This window comes from Petromyzon marinus, chromosome 65 (assembly GCF_048934315.1).
Source record: "Petromyzon marinus isolate PM22_M1 ecotype Great Lakes invasive population chromosome 65, UKy_Petmar_22M1.pri1.0, whole genome shotgun sequence".
NCBI lineage: Eukaryota > Metazoa > Chordata > Hyperoartia > Petromyzontiformes > Petromyzontidae > Petromyzon > Petromyzon marinus.
This window is the reverse complement of record NC_133731.1, coordinates 4,428,103-4,443,555: the sequence shown is the minus strand read 5'-3', so window position 1 is coordinate 4,443,555 and position 15,453 is coordinate 4,428,103. Positions and strand designations below refer to the sequence as shown.

Sequence of the window (15,453 nt, the reverse complement as noted above, 5' to 3'; positions counted from 1 at the left end):
TCGGATGTTCCTGCTGCTGTGGATCCTGTATCAGATGTTCCTCCTTTTGTGAATCCTGTTCGTATGTTCCTGCTACTGTCTCTTCTGTGGATTCTGAATTGGATGTTCCTGCTGCTGTGGATCCTGAATCGAATGTGCCTGCTGCTGTGGATTCTGTATCGGATGTTCCTCCTTTTGTGAATCCTGTTCGGATGTTCCTGCTACTGTCTCTTCTGTGGATCCTGAATCGAATGTTCCTGCTGCTGTGGATCCTGAATCGAATGTTCCTGCTGCTGTGGATCCTGTATCAGATGTTCCTGCTGCTGTGGATTCTGTATCGGATGTTCCTGCTGCTGTGGATCATGTATCAGATGTTCCTGCTGCTGTGGATCCTGTATCGGATGTTCCTGCTGTTGTGGATTCTGTATCGGGTGTTCCTGCTGCTGTGGATCCTGAATCGGATGTTCCTGCTGCTGTGGATCCTGTATCAGATGTTCCTGCTGCTGTGGATTCTGAATCGAATGTTCCCGCTGCTGTGGATTCTGTATCGGATGTTCCTGCTGCTGCTGTTGTCGCTTGCGTGAGAATGAATGTCTGTTGGTTCGCTGTGGGGAGCGGCGGCGCTGCGGTCAGCGCACTGCGTTAAGATTCCGGCAAAGCAACTTTGATTCCCGGCTTCGCATCAGTGGCGGGTGATGTCTGAATCTTGGTCCTGGGCTGCCGCCCTTCGCCAACCCGCACTGACCGGCGTGGTGAAGTATGGTCAAACATGCGCCCCCCGTCACTGACACCGAAATAGGGAAGATTGATAGAGGGCAATAGGGTAAATGTTTTTTTTTATGTAAACAGCTTCATGCGACCCCGGCAACCACTGCCGAGCGCTGCTTATTATTATCACTACTGTTCTAATAGTACAGGGACTCTTCTGCTTACGAACACTCGACTTAGGAACTTTCAGAGATACGAAGTTCAATCGCCGCGCAATAGAATGGCGGTTCTGGCATCGACATCTGCAGAACATGAAGAACCAGTGGCATCTGCAGAACATGAAGAACCAGTGTCATCGGCATCTGCAGAACGTGAAGAACTCAGTGGCATCTACATCTGCAGAACGTGAAGAACCAGTGGCATCTACATCTGCAGAACGTGAAGAACCAGTGGCATCTACATCTACAGAACGTGAAGAACCAGTGGCATCTACATCTACAGAACATGAAGAACCAGTGGCATCTACATCTACAGAACGTGAAGAACCAGTGGCATCTACATCTGCAGAACGTGAAGCAGCAGTGGCATCTACATCTGCAGAACGTGAAGAACCAGTGGCATCTACATCTACAAAACATGAAGAACAAGTGGCATCTACATCTGCAGAAGGTGTAGAACCAGTGGCATCGGCTTCTGCAGAATGTGAAGAACCAGTGGCATCTACTTCTCCAGAACATGAAGAACCAGTGGCATTTACATCTACAGAACGTGAAGAACCAGTGTCATCTGCAGACCATGAAGAACCAGTGGCATCTGCAGAACATGAAGAACCAGTGGCATCTGCAGAATATGAAGAACCAGTGGCATCTGCAGAATGTGAAGAACCAGTGGCATCTACATCTGCAGAACATGAGAACCAGTGGCATCTACATCTGCAGAACATGAAGAACCAGTGGCATCTACATCTGCAGAATGTGAAGAACCAGTGGCATATACATCTGCAGAACATACAGAACCAGTGGCATCTACATCTGCAGAACGTGAAGCAGCAGTGGCATCTACATCTGTAGAACATGAAGAACCAGTGGCATCTACATCTGCAGAACGTGAAGAACCAGTGTCATCTACATCTGCAGAACATGAATAAGCAGTGGCATCTACATCTGCAGAACGTGAAGAACCAGTGGCATCTACATCTGTAGAACGTGAAGAACCAGTGTCATCTACATCTGCAGAACATGAAGAAGCAGTGGAATCTACATCTGCAGAACATGAAGAACCAGTGGCATCTACATCTGTAGAACGTGAAGAACCAGTGTCATCTACATCTGCAGAACATGAAGAAGCAGTGGCATCTACATCTGCAGAACATGAAGAAACAGTGGCAACTTCAACTACAGAACGTGAAGAAGCAGTGGCATCTACAGGAGAGTATGCAGCTTTTAAAGCCCTTCCCCGTGTTTAGTGTACACGCCGTACATACAACATGTTTGGAATCGACAGGGAGTAAAGTTGGACGAACAAATCCACTTGCGAACAGACCTCTGGAACCCTTACTCGTTCGTAAGTAGAGGAGTCTCTGTAATAATAAGTTTACAGCTGTTTGTCCATCCACTGCTGGGTGAAGGTCGTCCCCGCGCCGTCGGGGTAGTCTGACCACACTTCACCGCGGTTGGTTTGTCGGCGGGGAAGAAGCGAGCGGCGGAGGCGTCGCTCGCCCGCCGATGCTAGCCGGGGGCCCGGGACACTCGAACTCGGGAGACCGGTGGTTTCGTGGCGCAGCGCCGATCACCGCCACGGCACAACCGCCGCACGCATCGGCGCGCGGCTCCCTGTGGACGGACTCTCACGAGATGACGACGGGACGAGATGAGAGAGAGGGCGACGACGGATCGAATGATGTGGTGAATGGATGGGATGGCTGCTGCTGCTGCTGCTGCTGCGGCTGCTGCTGCTGCGGCTACGGCGGTGGAGTGCACGCGGAGACATTCTTGACAGCGTCTGTCACCCCCCACCGCCCACCACCGTAGCCTTTGATGCGAGGAGCTCGATATTCGTGTGATGGGTTTGCTGAAGGCCCCCCCCCCCCCTCCCCAACTTCCCCCACTCCCGTGTCGCCCCCCGCCAGCCGCATATTAATTGTGGGGTTTGGAATGTATCGACGGGTGCCGTCCGCTTTCATCGCGAGATTCGGCCGAACGAAATTCTCCCCGTGTCTGTGGTTGGATAATCGTTGGGCGTTGGGGTGGGGGTGGGTGGGGAACAAAGCGGAGTTATTGACGCGTGGCCGTCGGAGCGAGCGTCTCTCTCTCTCTCGCCCGCACGCTTTTCCTGTCGATGAGCGGAGAGCGGCTCCTCTCTCGGCCCCTCTCTCGGCCCCCCTCTCGGCCCCTCTCTCTGCCCCCCTCTCTCGGCCCCCCTCTCGGCCCCCCTCTCAGCCCCCCTCTCTGCCCCCCTCTCTCGGCCCCCCTCTCGGCCCCCCTCTCGGCCCCCCTCTCTGCCCCCCTCTCTCGGCCCCCCTCTCGGCCCCCCTCTCGGCCCCCCTCTCGGCCCCCCTCTCGGCCCCCCTCTCGGCTCCTCTCTTGGCCCCTCTCTCGGCCCCCCTCTCGGCCCCCCTCTCGGCCCCCCTCTCGGCCCCCCTCTCGGCCCCTCTCTCTGCCCCCCTCTCTCGGCCCCCCTCTCGGCCGCTCTCTCGGCCCCCCTCTCGGCCCCTCTCTCGGCCCCTCTCTCGGCCCCCCTCTCGGCCCCCCTCTCGGCCCCCCTCTCTGCCCCCCTCTCTCGGCCCCCCTCTCGGCCCCCCTCTCGGCCCCCCTCTCTGCCCCCCCATCTCGGCCCCCCTCTCTCGGCCCCCCTCTCGGCCCCCCTCTCTCGGCCCCCCTCTCGGCCGCCCCAATGTGCCGACTCGGGGCCCGTCGAGTGGCGCCGCCTAAGCGCGGACGGGCGAGCTAGCAAAAACTACAAAGCCAAAACCGGTCGCTATTGTAGCCGTCCCCCCTCTGTACGGCGGTGGGGGGCGGGTGGGTCGGTGGGGGAGCGGCGGCGCAGCGGTCGGCGCGGTTGCGCTTCCGGATCGCGACGCGAGTTCAGTTCCTGGACCGGTTTCCCGTTGCCGAGCGACGTCTGATTTTCCGGTAGCCAGCCTCTCCCCGGCGCGCGGCCTTGCCGAAGGCCGCGAGTCGCCCCGGCTGCATCTCGAGCGACGTTTCCGCGTTGGCACCAAGCGCTCTCGCTGCGCGGCCGTTCGTTAAACTCGATTCGTTAGACTCGATTCGTTAAACTCGATTCGTTTAGACTCCGTTCGTTAAACTACAATTCGTTGAGACTGTGTTCGTTAAACTCCATTCATTCAACTCGCTTGGTTAAACTCGACTCGTTGAATGCGATACACTCAACTCGATTGATTAAACTAGTCATTAAACTCCATTACACTCCATTCATTAAACTCTGTTAATTAAACTCGATTAATTAAATTTGATTAATAAAAACTCGATTAAATGAACTGAATTGAAAATTTAAAAAAAAAAATGTGTTGAGCGCCCTTAAACATGAACCAGGACTCATATTCTTGGTTCTTTCGGCAAAGTCACGTAGAAAGAACCATGTCACCGAAAGAACCAAGAATATGAATCCCTGCAGTCACGAAAGCTTTAAATCAAAAAATGAACCAGGACTAAATAGAGAGTGAGAGAGAGAGAAAGGCATTTTAAACGCGTGTGGTTTTCCGTCCACATTTGAAGTCGTGCCAGTGTGTCTCAGAAGTCGTCCCCTGACCTTGAAGGGGTTAACGAGGGCGCTCCAGAGGTACCGAAATTGCAGAAGCCACGTCAACCACCCCGAGTGTGAGGCCTAGAGACCCGCGGGCACAACGCGCAGTTCGTGCTCGCACGATCTTCTTTGACCTTGATGGAATGTATGACCGAAGGAGGTCGCGAACGTAGGGAGGAGCAAATCGACGCAGCTCGATTCATCGAAATTCGATTCTGAAGCTCCGCGGGACGCGCGCACGCGATTCGATTCGTGGTGGCGGTGCTGGAGGTGGCGGCGGGGGCGGCGGTGGCATTGGTGGCACGGAGCCGTCCCCGTCCTGCGGAGTGTCCCACATGCCCTCGTGTCGCCTTTAATCTCCCCTTTTAGCGCCCGTGTCAAAGCGTGTCGGTGGTGGTTGTGGGGGGGCAGGGGTGGGGGGGGGGGGCGCCCAGCCGCATCAAACCGCCGCCTCCCGACGCCGGGGACGCTTTCAACCCTCGGGAGCCCGCGGCCCCGCTCACGTTCGCCGGACGGAGACGCGTTGCCGAGTTCAGAGACGCGAGGTTTTAATGCGCCCGTCTATCGCCGCGCTGCCTCGGGACATCGATGGCGGGGGGGGGGGGGGGGGGGCACGGCACCGCCACGTCCGCGGCACGCCGCGCGAATGCCGCGGACGTGGCGCGGAGGCCGCGGGGCGCACCATCGTCGCCGGCGGTCGTGCCGGGGGCGGTCTTGGCCTGCGCGTGCTGGGAGGAGGCCGTCACGCGCGGCTCTGTGGACAGCGCGGTGGGCTGACGTTGTTCGCTCGTGCGCGGTGTGCGACGCCGGCAAAGCTTGTCTGTTTATTTTGGACAGCCATATCCGGCGCTCGAGCTGTCCTGAGAGCCGCGTGTGGAAGCATTCGCTCGATGAAAAACAATGACATTTGCGCGGCGATGCCGGCGACCGCGCCACGAAAAGGGCCCCCCCACATGCACCGATTACCACCACCCCCCCCCCCCCCCCTACGCCGTCTAGAATTCCGGCCCTGGAGAATCGCAGAGCTCGGAGGGACTGTCAAAAAAACGGGGCGTTTTTTTGACTGGCAGAGGCGGTGTGGAAAGTGTCACCCCCATCCCCCCCCCTACTGCGCAGACCAGAGGCCCGCTTGAGGAAGGGATGTCACAGGCAGCCCTGTGATATCCACTTCAGCGGGGCAGGATGAGGCAGACACGAATGAAATAAATGTGAAACGAGGCGGTGGGGAATCGGGCCGGGAAGTGGGGGGGGGGGAAATTAACTGGAGTGAATTGTTACTTGCCTGTCAATCTGTGTCTGCCTGTATCTGTCTGTCAGTGTCTGTCTGTATCTGTCTGTCAGTGTCTGTCTGTATCCGTCTGTCAGTGTCTGTCTGTATCTGTCTGTCAGTGTCTGCCTGTATCTGTCTGTCAGTGTCTGCCTGTATCTGTCTGTTAGTGTCTGCCTGTATCTGTCTGTCAGTGTCTGTCTGTATCTGTCTGTCAGTGTCTGCCTGTATCCGTCTCTCAGTGTCTGCCTGTGTCTGTCTGTCAGTGTCTGCCTGTCTGTCTGCCTGCCATATATCTGTCCGTGTGTGCATCTCTGCGATGGAGGGGGGGGGGGGGGGGTGGCGGCTGTCGTGTTACACAACGAGCGTCGGAGTGGGTGGCGGCCCGCGGGTGCCCCGCCGTCGGCTCTGCCGCTCGGCTGCTTGCTGACGGTGGCGACGTCCACGGTGTCGGCGGTGTCGGCGGCGACGGCGGCAGCAGCCACGGTGCTGCTCGCACTGAAATTTTATTCGAGGTGTTGCGACGCTGTCCCCCCCCTCCCCCCCGTCCCGTGACCCCCCGCGCCGACAGGCTGGTGACGGCGCTGCTGCGGGTGGCGCGCAAGCAGTACGACTCGCTGGCGTCGGCCGGCCTGGCGGGCGCCGAGGAGAACGCCGACCTGGAGGAGGTGGTGCGTCTGGTGCGGCGCGAGCGCGCCGTCGTGTGGGCCGACACGGCCGCGGACGGCGACGCGAGCCGCGACGGCGAGGGCGGCGACGCCGGCGACGCCGGCGGCGGCGGCGGCGACGCGCCGTGCGACGGCAGCGTGCGGAGCGCCGTGGAGTTCACCCTGCCGGGGTTGGTCACGCTGTTCGGCGCGGGAGAGGCGGCGGCGGCGGCGCCGGCCGGCCGGGACGCACCACCCGCGGGTGAGCCGGGTGCACGGGAGCGGGGGCTGGGGGGGGTGGGTGTGGTGGTGAGTCGGTGCGTTCGATGGCGCGTGTGTGAGTGGGACGGTGTCGCTGTCGACTGAGTGTCGAGTGAGTGTGTGTGTGTGTTGCGTGAGTCCGGTGTGTGAGATGGTGTGTGAGTGTGTGTGTGTGTTGTATTATTTGCGTTGAGTGAGTGTGTGTCGCTGTCAAGTGAGTGTCGAGTGTGGGTGTGTGTTGCGTGAGTCCGGTGTGTGAGTGTGTGTCGAGTGTGGGTGTGTGTTGCGTGAGTCCGGTGTGTGAGATGGTTTGTGAGTGTGTGTGTGTTGTATTATTTGCGTTGAGTGAGTGTGTGTCGAGTGTGGGTGTGTGTTGCGTGAGTCCAGTGTGTGAGATGGTGTGTGAGTGAGTGTGTGTGTGTGTGTTGAATTATTTGCGTTGAGTGAGTGCGTGTCGCTGTCGAGTGAGTGTCGAGTGTGGGTGTGTGTTGCGTGAGTCCAGTGTGTGAGATGGTGTGTGAGTGAGTGTGTGTGTTGAATTATTTGCGTTGAGTGAGTGCGTGTCGCTGTCGAGTGAGTGTCGAGTGTGGGTGTGTGTTGCGTGAGTCCAGTGTGTGAGATGGTGTGTGAGTGTGTGTGTGTTGAATTATTTGCGTTGAGTGAGTGTGTGTCGCTGTCGAGTGAGTGTCGAGTGTGTGTGTGTGTTGCGTGAGTCCAGTGTGTGAGATGGTGTGTGAGTGAGTGTGTGTGTGTGTGTTGTATTATTTGCGTTGAGTGAGTGTGTGTCGCTGTCGAGTGAGTGTCGAGTGTGTGTGTTGCGTGAGTCCAGTGTGTGAGATGGTGTGTGAGTGAGTGTGTGTGTGTTGTGTTATTTGCGTTGAGTGAGTGTGTGTCGAGTGTGGGTGTGTGTTGCGTGAGTCCAGTGTGTGAGATGGTGTGTGAGTGAGTGTGTGTGTGTGTTGTATTATTTGCGTTGAGTGAGTGTGTGTCGCTGTCGAGTGAGTGTCGAGTGTGGGTGTGTGTTGCGTGAGTCCAGTGTGTGAGATGGTGTGTGAGTGTGTGTGTGTGTTGAATTATTTGCGTTGAGTGAGTGCGTGTCGCTGTCGAGTGAGTGTCGAGTGTGTGTGTGTGTTGCGTGAGTCCAGTGTGTGAGATGGTGTGTGAGTGAGTGTGTGTTGTATTATTTGCGTTGAGTGAGTGTGTGTCGAGTGTGGGTGTGTGTTGCGTGAGTCCAGTGTGTGAGATGGTGTGTGAGTGAGTGTGTGTGTGTTGTATTATTTGCGTTGAGTGAGTGTGTGTCGAGTGTGGGTGTGTGTTGCGTGAGTCCAGTGTGTGAGATGGTATGTGAGTGAGTGTGTGTGTTGTATTATTTGCGTTGAGTGAGTGCGTGTCGCTGTCGAGTGAGTGTCGAGTGTGGGTGTGTGTTGCGTGAGTCCAGTGTGTGAAATGGTGTGTGAGTGAGTGTTGAATTATAATAAAGAATTAAAGCTTTCGTGACTGCATAAATTACTCATTGTTTGTTTCAGTATATATATTTAATATAATGTTATGGTATTCCTACATACGTGACTTTACCGAAAAAAACAATGAGTGTTGAATTATAATATTTGTGTTGAGTGTGGTGTGTGCGTTGCGAGGAGCGGTAGTGTAGTGGTTAGCAGCGCGCTGTGCCATAAACCCAGCGACCCGAGTTCGTTTCCCCGTGGGGGTCAAGGCGGTGGTGGCGGCGGTGGTGGCGGTCGTGTTGTTGCTAAGCGTGTGGTTTTGCGGGAATCGTAAACGATCGATTCTCGCCAACTGCGAAGCGGCGAGGCCGAACGCGGAAACCCGGGGATACATTCCTCCTCACGGCCAACACCAGTGAACCGGTCCTGGGTCTCCCCTAGGTCGACTCAGCCTCCAACATGAGCACCTGGTGCGGTGTGCAAACTTCGCCACTGGGGAGACAAAGGCGGCCAGGGCGTGGTGCTGGCCACCCACCCCCCTCGCGTGCCGTTCCGGCCTTCATAGGTTGCTGCTCGCTAACAGCCCCAACAGTCTGGTCAGGGCTATACGGGGGGATCTTTGTGGCGTGCGTCTGTGTGTTGCGTGAGTGTGTTGAGGCGAGTGTCTGGGGTATCGGCAGCAGCAGCAGCGTGCGCGCGTGAATGAGCGTGTGCTGTTGTGCCACATCCCTTAAGTGAGCAGCTTCCGCGTGTGGGTGTCTTAAGCCTCCGTCTGCCCCGAAGCCACTGATCCGTCATCCTCCTCCCCTGCCGCTCCCCGTGGTGGCGGGGGGTGGGGGGTAGGGGGTGGGGGGGGGAGGCCCCCCAACCTCGGCTCGTGAACCTCCGCCCCTCTCGTGCTGCGCGACCTGGCGCCCGCCACTCCTGCACTCCCTCGCCGCTCTCGGCTGCCGCTTGCGGTAGCCAGGTCGGTCGCTTTGGAGCGATAAGTTGATGACCTCGGTGGGGCTTTTGTCTCGCCGGATTGGGGATGATATTCTTGGTTCTTTCGGTAAAGTCACCACCACGTAGAAGGGAAACAATAAAATAATAATAAAAAATATGAAACAATCAAATTCTCACGACGTTTCGACTGCAACACAAGCAATCACCATCAGGTGTGAAAACCACAGCAAGAAAATTTGAAAAAAGTGGCGGGTTTTTTGAACGTGATGATTGCTTGTGTTGCAGTCGAAACGTCGTGAGAATTGTATCGTTTTATATTTTTATTATCTTATTGTTTCCCTTCTACGTGAGTTTGCCGAAAGAACCAAGAATATGAATCCCTGCAGTCACGAAAGCTTTAAATCAAAATTTAGTAAGGGGTTGTCACATGGCCAATTCGTCACTAGTACAGCCACACCGGTTGTGTGTTGGAGAGCCAAACCACAACATTTATATATTTACGTGATCTAACCGAAAAAAAACCTCTTAAGGATGATATTGATCACGAAAGGCTACGTGTTAAACAGATTTAATAATGGTCACTTATCGAGGGTGGGCGAAAGAAACATCGAACCTCAAGACTAAACATTTTTTTTTGTTTCCCTTCTACGTGGTGGTGACTTTACCGAAAGAACCAAGAATATGAATCCCTGCAGTCACGAAAGCTTTAAATCAGGATTGGGGACATTTTAGTTTTATTTGTACGTGTGTGTGTGTGTGTTGGGGGGGTGATCTGTTTACCTCCTGTCTTGTACTTGGCACGCCTATCGGGGTTTGGTACTGTTGTGTTGGGGGGGGCCTGCTTGTGGCCGGCTTGTGGCCCGCTCCGCCACGGTGGGTGGGGGGGTGGGGGGGGGGTGTCCGCCTGTCGACTTATTTACCGACGCGAGCGCGGGGCGCATCGCCGTGGCGATTGAAACTAAGCCCGCCAGCCTCCCGCCACGCGGCCTCCCCGCTCCCCTCTCGCGCTCGCCTCTCTCCGCAGCCCGAGTAGCCCGTGGCGTCCGCGCCCGGCGCAGCCCCGAGGTCTCCAGCCGCTCGCTCGCTTTCTCTCACCCCCTGCGCCTCTCTCGCTCCTTCTGGATGGAGGACGGGGGCGGTGGGAGCAGGGAGCGCCTCTTGTTTGTTGACACAACTCAACGCGAGCGCCGGTCAAATTAGTCTCGACTCCCTTTCCTGCTCCTCTCCCTTTCTGCCGTCGCTGGTGAAGGGATGGGGGTAGGGAGGGGAGAGGGTGGCGGGTGGCCGAGAGTGGGGGGGGGGGGGCGGTGGTGGTGTGGCGGATCTCGGTGAACTCGGGCGGAGGTGTTGCGGAGAGGGAAGGGAGAGACGCGAAGATTCCACGGATGCCTCCGCGTGGTGGCCGGAGGTTGGGTCGGGTGGAATTCGGAGCTCCCAGGGGGCCTTGGGGGTGAGACCCAGCGAAACCGACACGGGCGCTGCGAGCCGCCCCCCCCCCCGTCCCCCTACAGCCAACAGCAGGGTCCCCACAGGGACAGCTGTGCATAGAAGTTGCTGTGCACGGGGACAGCTGTGCACAGGGACAGCTGTTGCACAGGGACAGCTGTTGCACAGGGACAGCTGTGCACGGGGGCAGCTGTGCACAGGGGCAGCTGTGCACAGGGGCAGCTGTGAACAGGGGCAGCTGTGCACAGGGGCAGCTGTGAACAGGGGCAGCTGTGCACAGGAGCAGCTGTGCACGGGGGCAGCTGTGCACAGGAGCAGCTGCTGCACAGCTGTAGCTGTGCACAGGGACAGCTGTTGCATAGCTGTGTACAGGGACAGCTGTTGCATAGACGTAGCTGTGCACAGGGACAGCTGTTGCGTAGACGTAGCTGTGCACATGGACAGCTGTTGCACAGACGTAGCTGTGCACAGGGACAGCTGTTGCGTAGACGTAGCTGTGCACAGGGACAGCTGTTGCGTAGACGTAGCTGTGCACATGGACAGCTGTTGCACAGACGTAGCTGTGCACAGTGACAGCTGTTGCATAGACGTAGCTGTGCACAGCGACAGCTGTTGCATGGACGTAGCTGTGCACAGCGACAGCTGTTGCGTAGCTGTAGCTGTGCACATGGACAGCTGTTGCGTAGACGTAGCTGTGCACAGGGACAGCTGTTGCACAGACGTAGCTGTGCACAGTGACAGCTGTTGCATAGACGTAGCTGTGCACAGGGACAGCTGTTGCACAGCCGTAGCTGTGCACAGGGACAGCTGTTGCATAGACGTAGCTGTGCACAGGAACAGCTGTTGCATAGACGTCGCTGTGCACATGGACAGCTGTTGCGTAGTGCGATCGTGCCGTTTGGTAGCGGCAGGTGCAGTTTTGTCGCTAGACGCGTGGGTTGCTTGAACGTGCGGTGATTGACAGTCGCTGTCTGCTTGTGGGCCGCTGGCCCCGCGGGGTTCACCGTCGCCGCGGCGGGTCTCTGTTCACTCCTCCCGCCCCCTCTCCTCCCCGCCCCCTCTCCGCCCCCCCAGCAACTTGACGCGTCGTAGCGATTTTGACAACTCGATCGAAGAAAGAAAGCGGAGGGAAAAAAACGACGTATTCATTTGGCCTTTCGTCGCCTGCTCCCGTGTTTGGCGTCGGTGCCGTTTGGTTTGCCCCCTGGGGGTCGAGGCGGTGGTGGCAGCGTTGGTGGCGGCGGAGGCGGTGGTGGCGGTCGTGTTGTTGCTCAGCGTGTGGTTTTGCGGGAATCGTAAACGATCGATTCTCGCCAACCGCGAAGCAGCGCGGCCGGATGCGGTGGCGGTAAGCGCGCCGCGCTACGAACCCGGCAACCCCCGGGGGGATTCCTTTCCACCTCACGGCCAACACCAGTGAACCGGTCCTGGGCCTCCCCTTGTTCGACTCGGCCTCAAATGAGTACCCGATGCGGTGCGCAGGGCATCGCCGCAATGGAAACAAAGGCGGCCGTGCGTGGTGGTGGCCACCCACACCCTCGTGTGCCGTGCCGGCCTTCATAGGTGCTGCTCGCTAACAGCACTTGCCCCAACTGTGTCTTGAGGCTATACGGGGGAATCTTTGTCTTTGTGAGTGCGTGCGCGTGCCAGTGCGTGTGTGCACGCGTGCCAGTGCGTGTGTGTGCACGCGCTGGCACGGTAGGGGGATCAGCTGGGTACATCTGCCAGTCATCTCAGTCAGCCAACCCATGGCACCTGCTGGGTCTGTCCCGTGACCTCCTGTCAGCAGCGAGAGCCCTCGACACGTCACGTGGCCTCATAGTGCACCTGGCCTGGCACTGGGGGTACAGTACAACCCCTCTTAACGACTAATCACTGAACTACGGGTCTCCATAGAGCCCAATGTGTAGTGTATAGAGTAGTGTAGTGTGTAGTGTATAGTGTAGTGAATAGTGTATAATGTAGTGTATAGAGTAGTGTATAGTGTAGTGAATAGTATATGTAGTGTATAGTGTAGTGTATAGTGTAGTATATAGTGTATAGTGTAGTCTATAGTGTAGTGTAAAGTGTGATGTATAGAGTAGTGTATAGTGTAGTCTATAGTGTAGTGTATAGTGTAGCGTATAGTGTAGTCTATAGTGTAGTGTAGTGTGTAGTGTAGTCTATAGTGTCGTGTATAGTGTAGTCTATAGTGTAGTGTGTAGTGTAGTCTATAGTGTAGTGTATAGTAGTATAGTGTCGTGTATAGAGTAGTCTAGTGTATAGTGTAGTGTATAGTAGTGTAGTGTATAGTGTAGTGTATAGTGTAGTGTTTAGTGTAGTGTATAGTGTCGTGTATAGTGTAGTGTATAGAGTAGTGTATAGTGTAGTGTATAGTAGTGTATAGTAGTGTAGTGTATAGTGTAGTGTAGTGCCTCCATAGAGCCCAATGTGTTCGCTTACCGACCATTCCCCTCTTGACGCCCGGTCTCACGACGAGTCCGCGACCGCCAATTCCGGCCAATCGGCGAGCTCCAAAGCGGCCTGACCCAGGCCTCGGCCAATCAGCGACGTCCATCCACGAGCGGTTGGGGCAATCTTTACATTCGATGTCAATCGGAATGAATTAAGCCTTTCAACGAGTATCTGCCCAAACTCAACGACCAAATCGCTTAATGACCAGTTTTCGTGGAACCCAATTACCGTCGTTAAGAGGGGGTTCCACCTCATTGGTATTGGCGCGCGTGCGAGTGACTCGTACCCACGCGCTCCCCTGCCCCGCCCGCTACCACCAACGCCCCGCCCAGCTCGTGACGCACACCGCCAACTCTTTGTCGTTACAAACACACACACACGTGTACTCACATACACACACACACGTACTCACATACACACACACACACACGTACTCACACATACAGACAGACACCCATACACGTACTCACATACACACAGACACCCACACACGTACTCGCATACACACACGTACTCACACATACAAACACACACACGTACTCACACATACAGATAGACAGACACCCACACACGTACTCACATACACACACGTACTCGCACATACAAACACACACACGTACTCACACATACAAACACACACACGTACTCACACATACATACAGACAGACACCCACACACGTACTCGCATACACACACGTACTCGCACATACAAACACACACACGTACTCACACATACAGACAGACACCCACACACGTACTCGCATACACACACGTACTCGCACATACAAACACACACACGTACTCACACATACATACAGACAGACACCCACACACGTACTCACATACACACACATACTCGCACATACAAACACACACACGTACTCACACATACAGACAGACACCCACACGCATACTCACATACACACACGTACTCACACATACAAACACACACACGCACTCACACATACAAACACACACACGCACTCACACATACAAACACACACACGCACTCACACATACAAACACACACACGTACTCACATACAGACAGACACCCACACACGTACTCACATACACACACGTACTCGCACATACATACAAACACACACACGTACTCACACATACAGACACACACGCACTCACACATACAGACACACACACGTACTCACACATACAGACAGACACCCACACACGTACTCACATACACACACGTACTCACACATACATACAGACAGACACCCACACATGTACTCACATACACACACGTGCTCGCACATACAAACACACACACGTACTCACACATACAGACAGACACCCACACACGTACTCACATACACACACGTACTCACACATACAGACACACACACGCACTCACATACAGACAGACACCCACACACGTACTCACATACACACACGTACTCGCACATACATACAAACACACACACGTACTCACATACAGACAGACACCCACACACGTACTCACATACACACACGTACTCGCACATACATACAAACACACACACGTACTCACACATACAAACACACACATGTACTCACACATACAGACAGACACCCACACACGTACTCACATACACACGTACTCGCACATACAAACACACACACGTACTCACATACAGACAGACACCCACACACGTACTCACATACACACACGTACTCGCACATACATACAAACACACACACGTACTCACACATACAGACACACACGCACTCACACATACAGACACACACACGTACTCACACATACAGACAGACACCCACACACGTACTCACATACACACACGTACTCACACATACATACAGACAGACACCCACACATGTACTCACATACACACACGTACTCGCACATACAAACACACACACGTACTCACACATACAGACAGACACCCACACACGTACTCACATACACACACGTACTCACACATACAGACACACACACGTACTCACATACAGACAGACACCCACACACGTACTCACATACACACACGTACTCGCACATACATACAAACACACACACGTACTCACATACACACACGTACTCACACATACAGACACACACACACGTACTCACACATACAGACACACGTACTCACACATACAGATATCGGCGATCGCCCCCCACAACCCCCCCCACCCCCCGCTGTGCCACCGGGGGTAGCGTGCCCCCCGCCCCCGCCCTCCCAGCTCCCGCGATCGTCACGGCCGTGGCCGATATTGCCGTCCGCCGTCGCTCAGCTCACAGGTTAACTTTTTTCCCGCCCGTTAAAATTTGGTCGGACGGACATTTATCGGGATTGTGAGAAGTTGGGTGGGGGGGGGGGGGGGGGCGGCTTTGTCTTTTATTGCTCCGGCTCTCCGCTGGCTCACCACGCCGGCGCTCACGGCGCTTGGTGTGGTATTTGCGTAACATTTTGCCGCGGCAGAGCGGGCTGCGCCGCAGTTATTTACAGCGGCGACGGGCTCCTTAGTTCCCGCCTCGGGGGTGGGGGGGGGGGAGTGGTGGGGGGGTGGGGGTGGGG

At 55.8% G+C, this 15,453-nt stretch overlaps 1 protein-coding gene across 1 annotated transcript in view; it reads left to right on the top strand.

Annotated features, from left to right (window-relative positions):
* LOC116956416 (kinesin-like protein KIF18A) overlaps positions 1-15,453 on the top strand; it is a 144,521-nt gene that overhangs the window by 117,728 nt on the left and 11,340 nt on the right. The window contains exon 14 of the mRNA XM_076054261.1: positions 6,291-6,628. Within this exon, the coding sequence (XP_075910376.1) occupies positions 6,291-6,628 (338 nt within the window). The remainder of the gene's footprint in view (positions 1-6,290; positions 6,629-15,453) is intronic.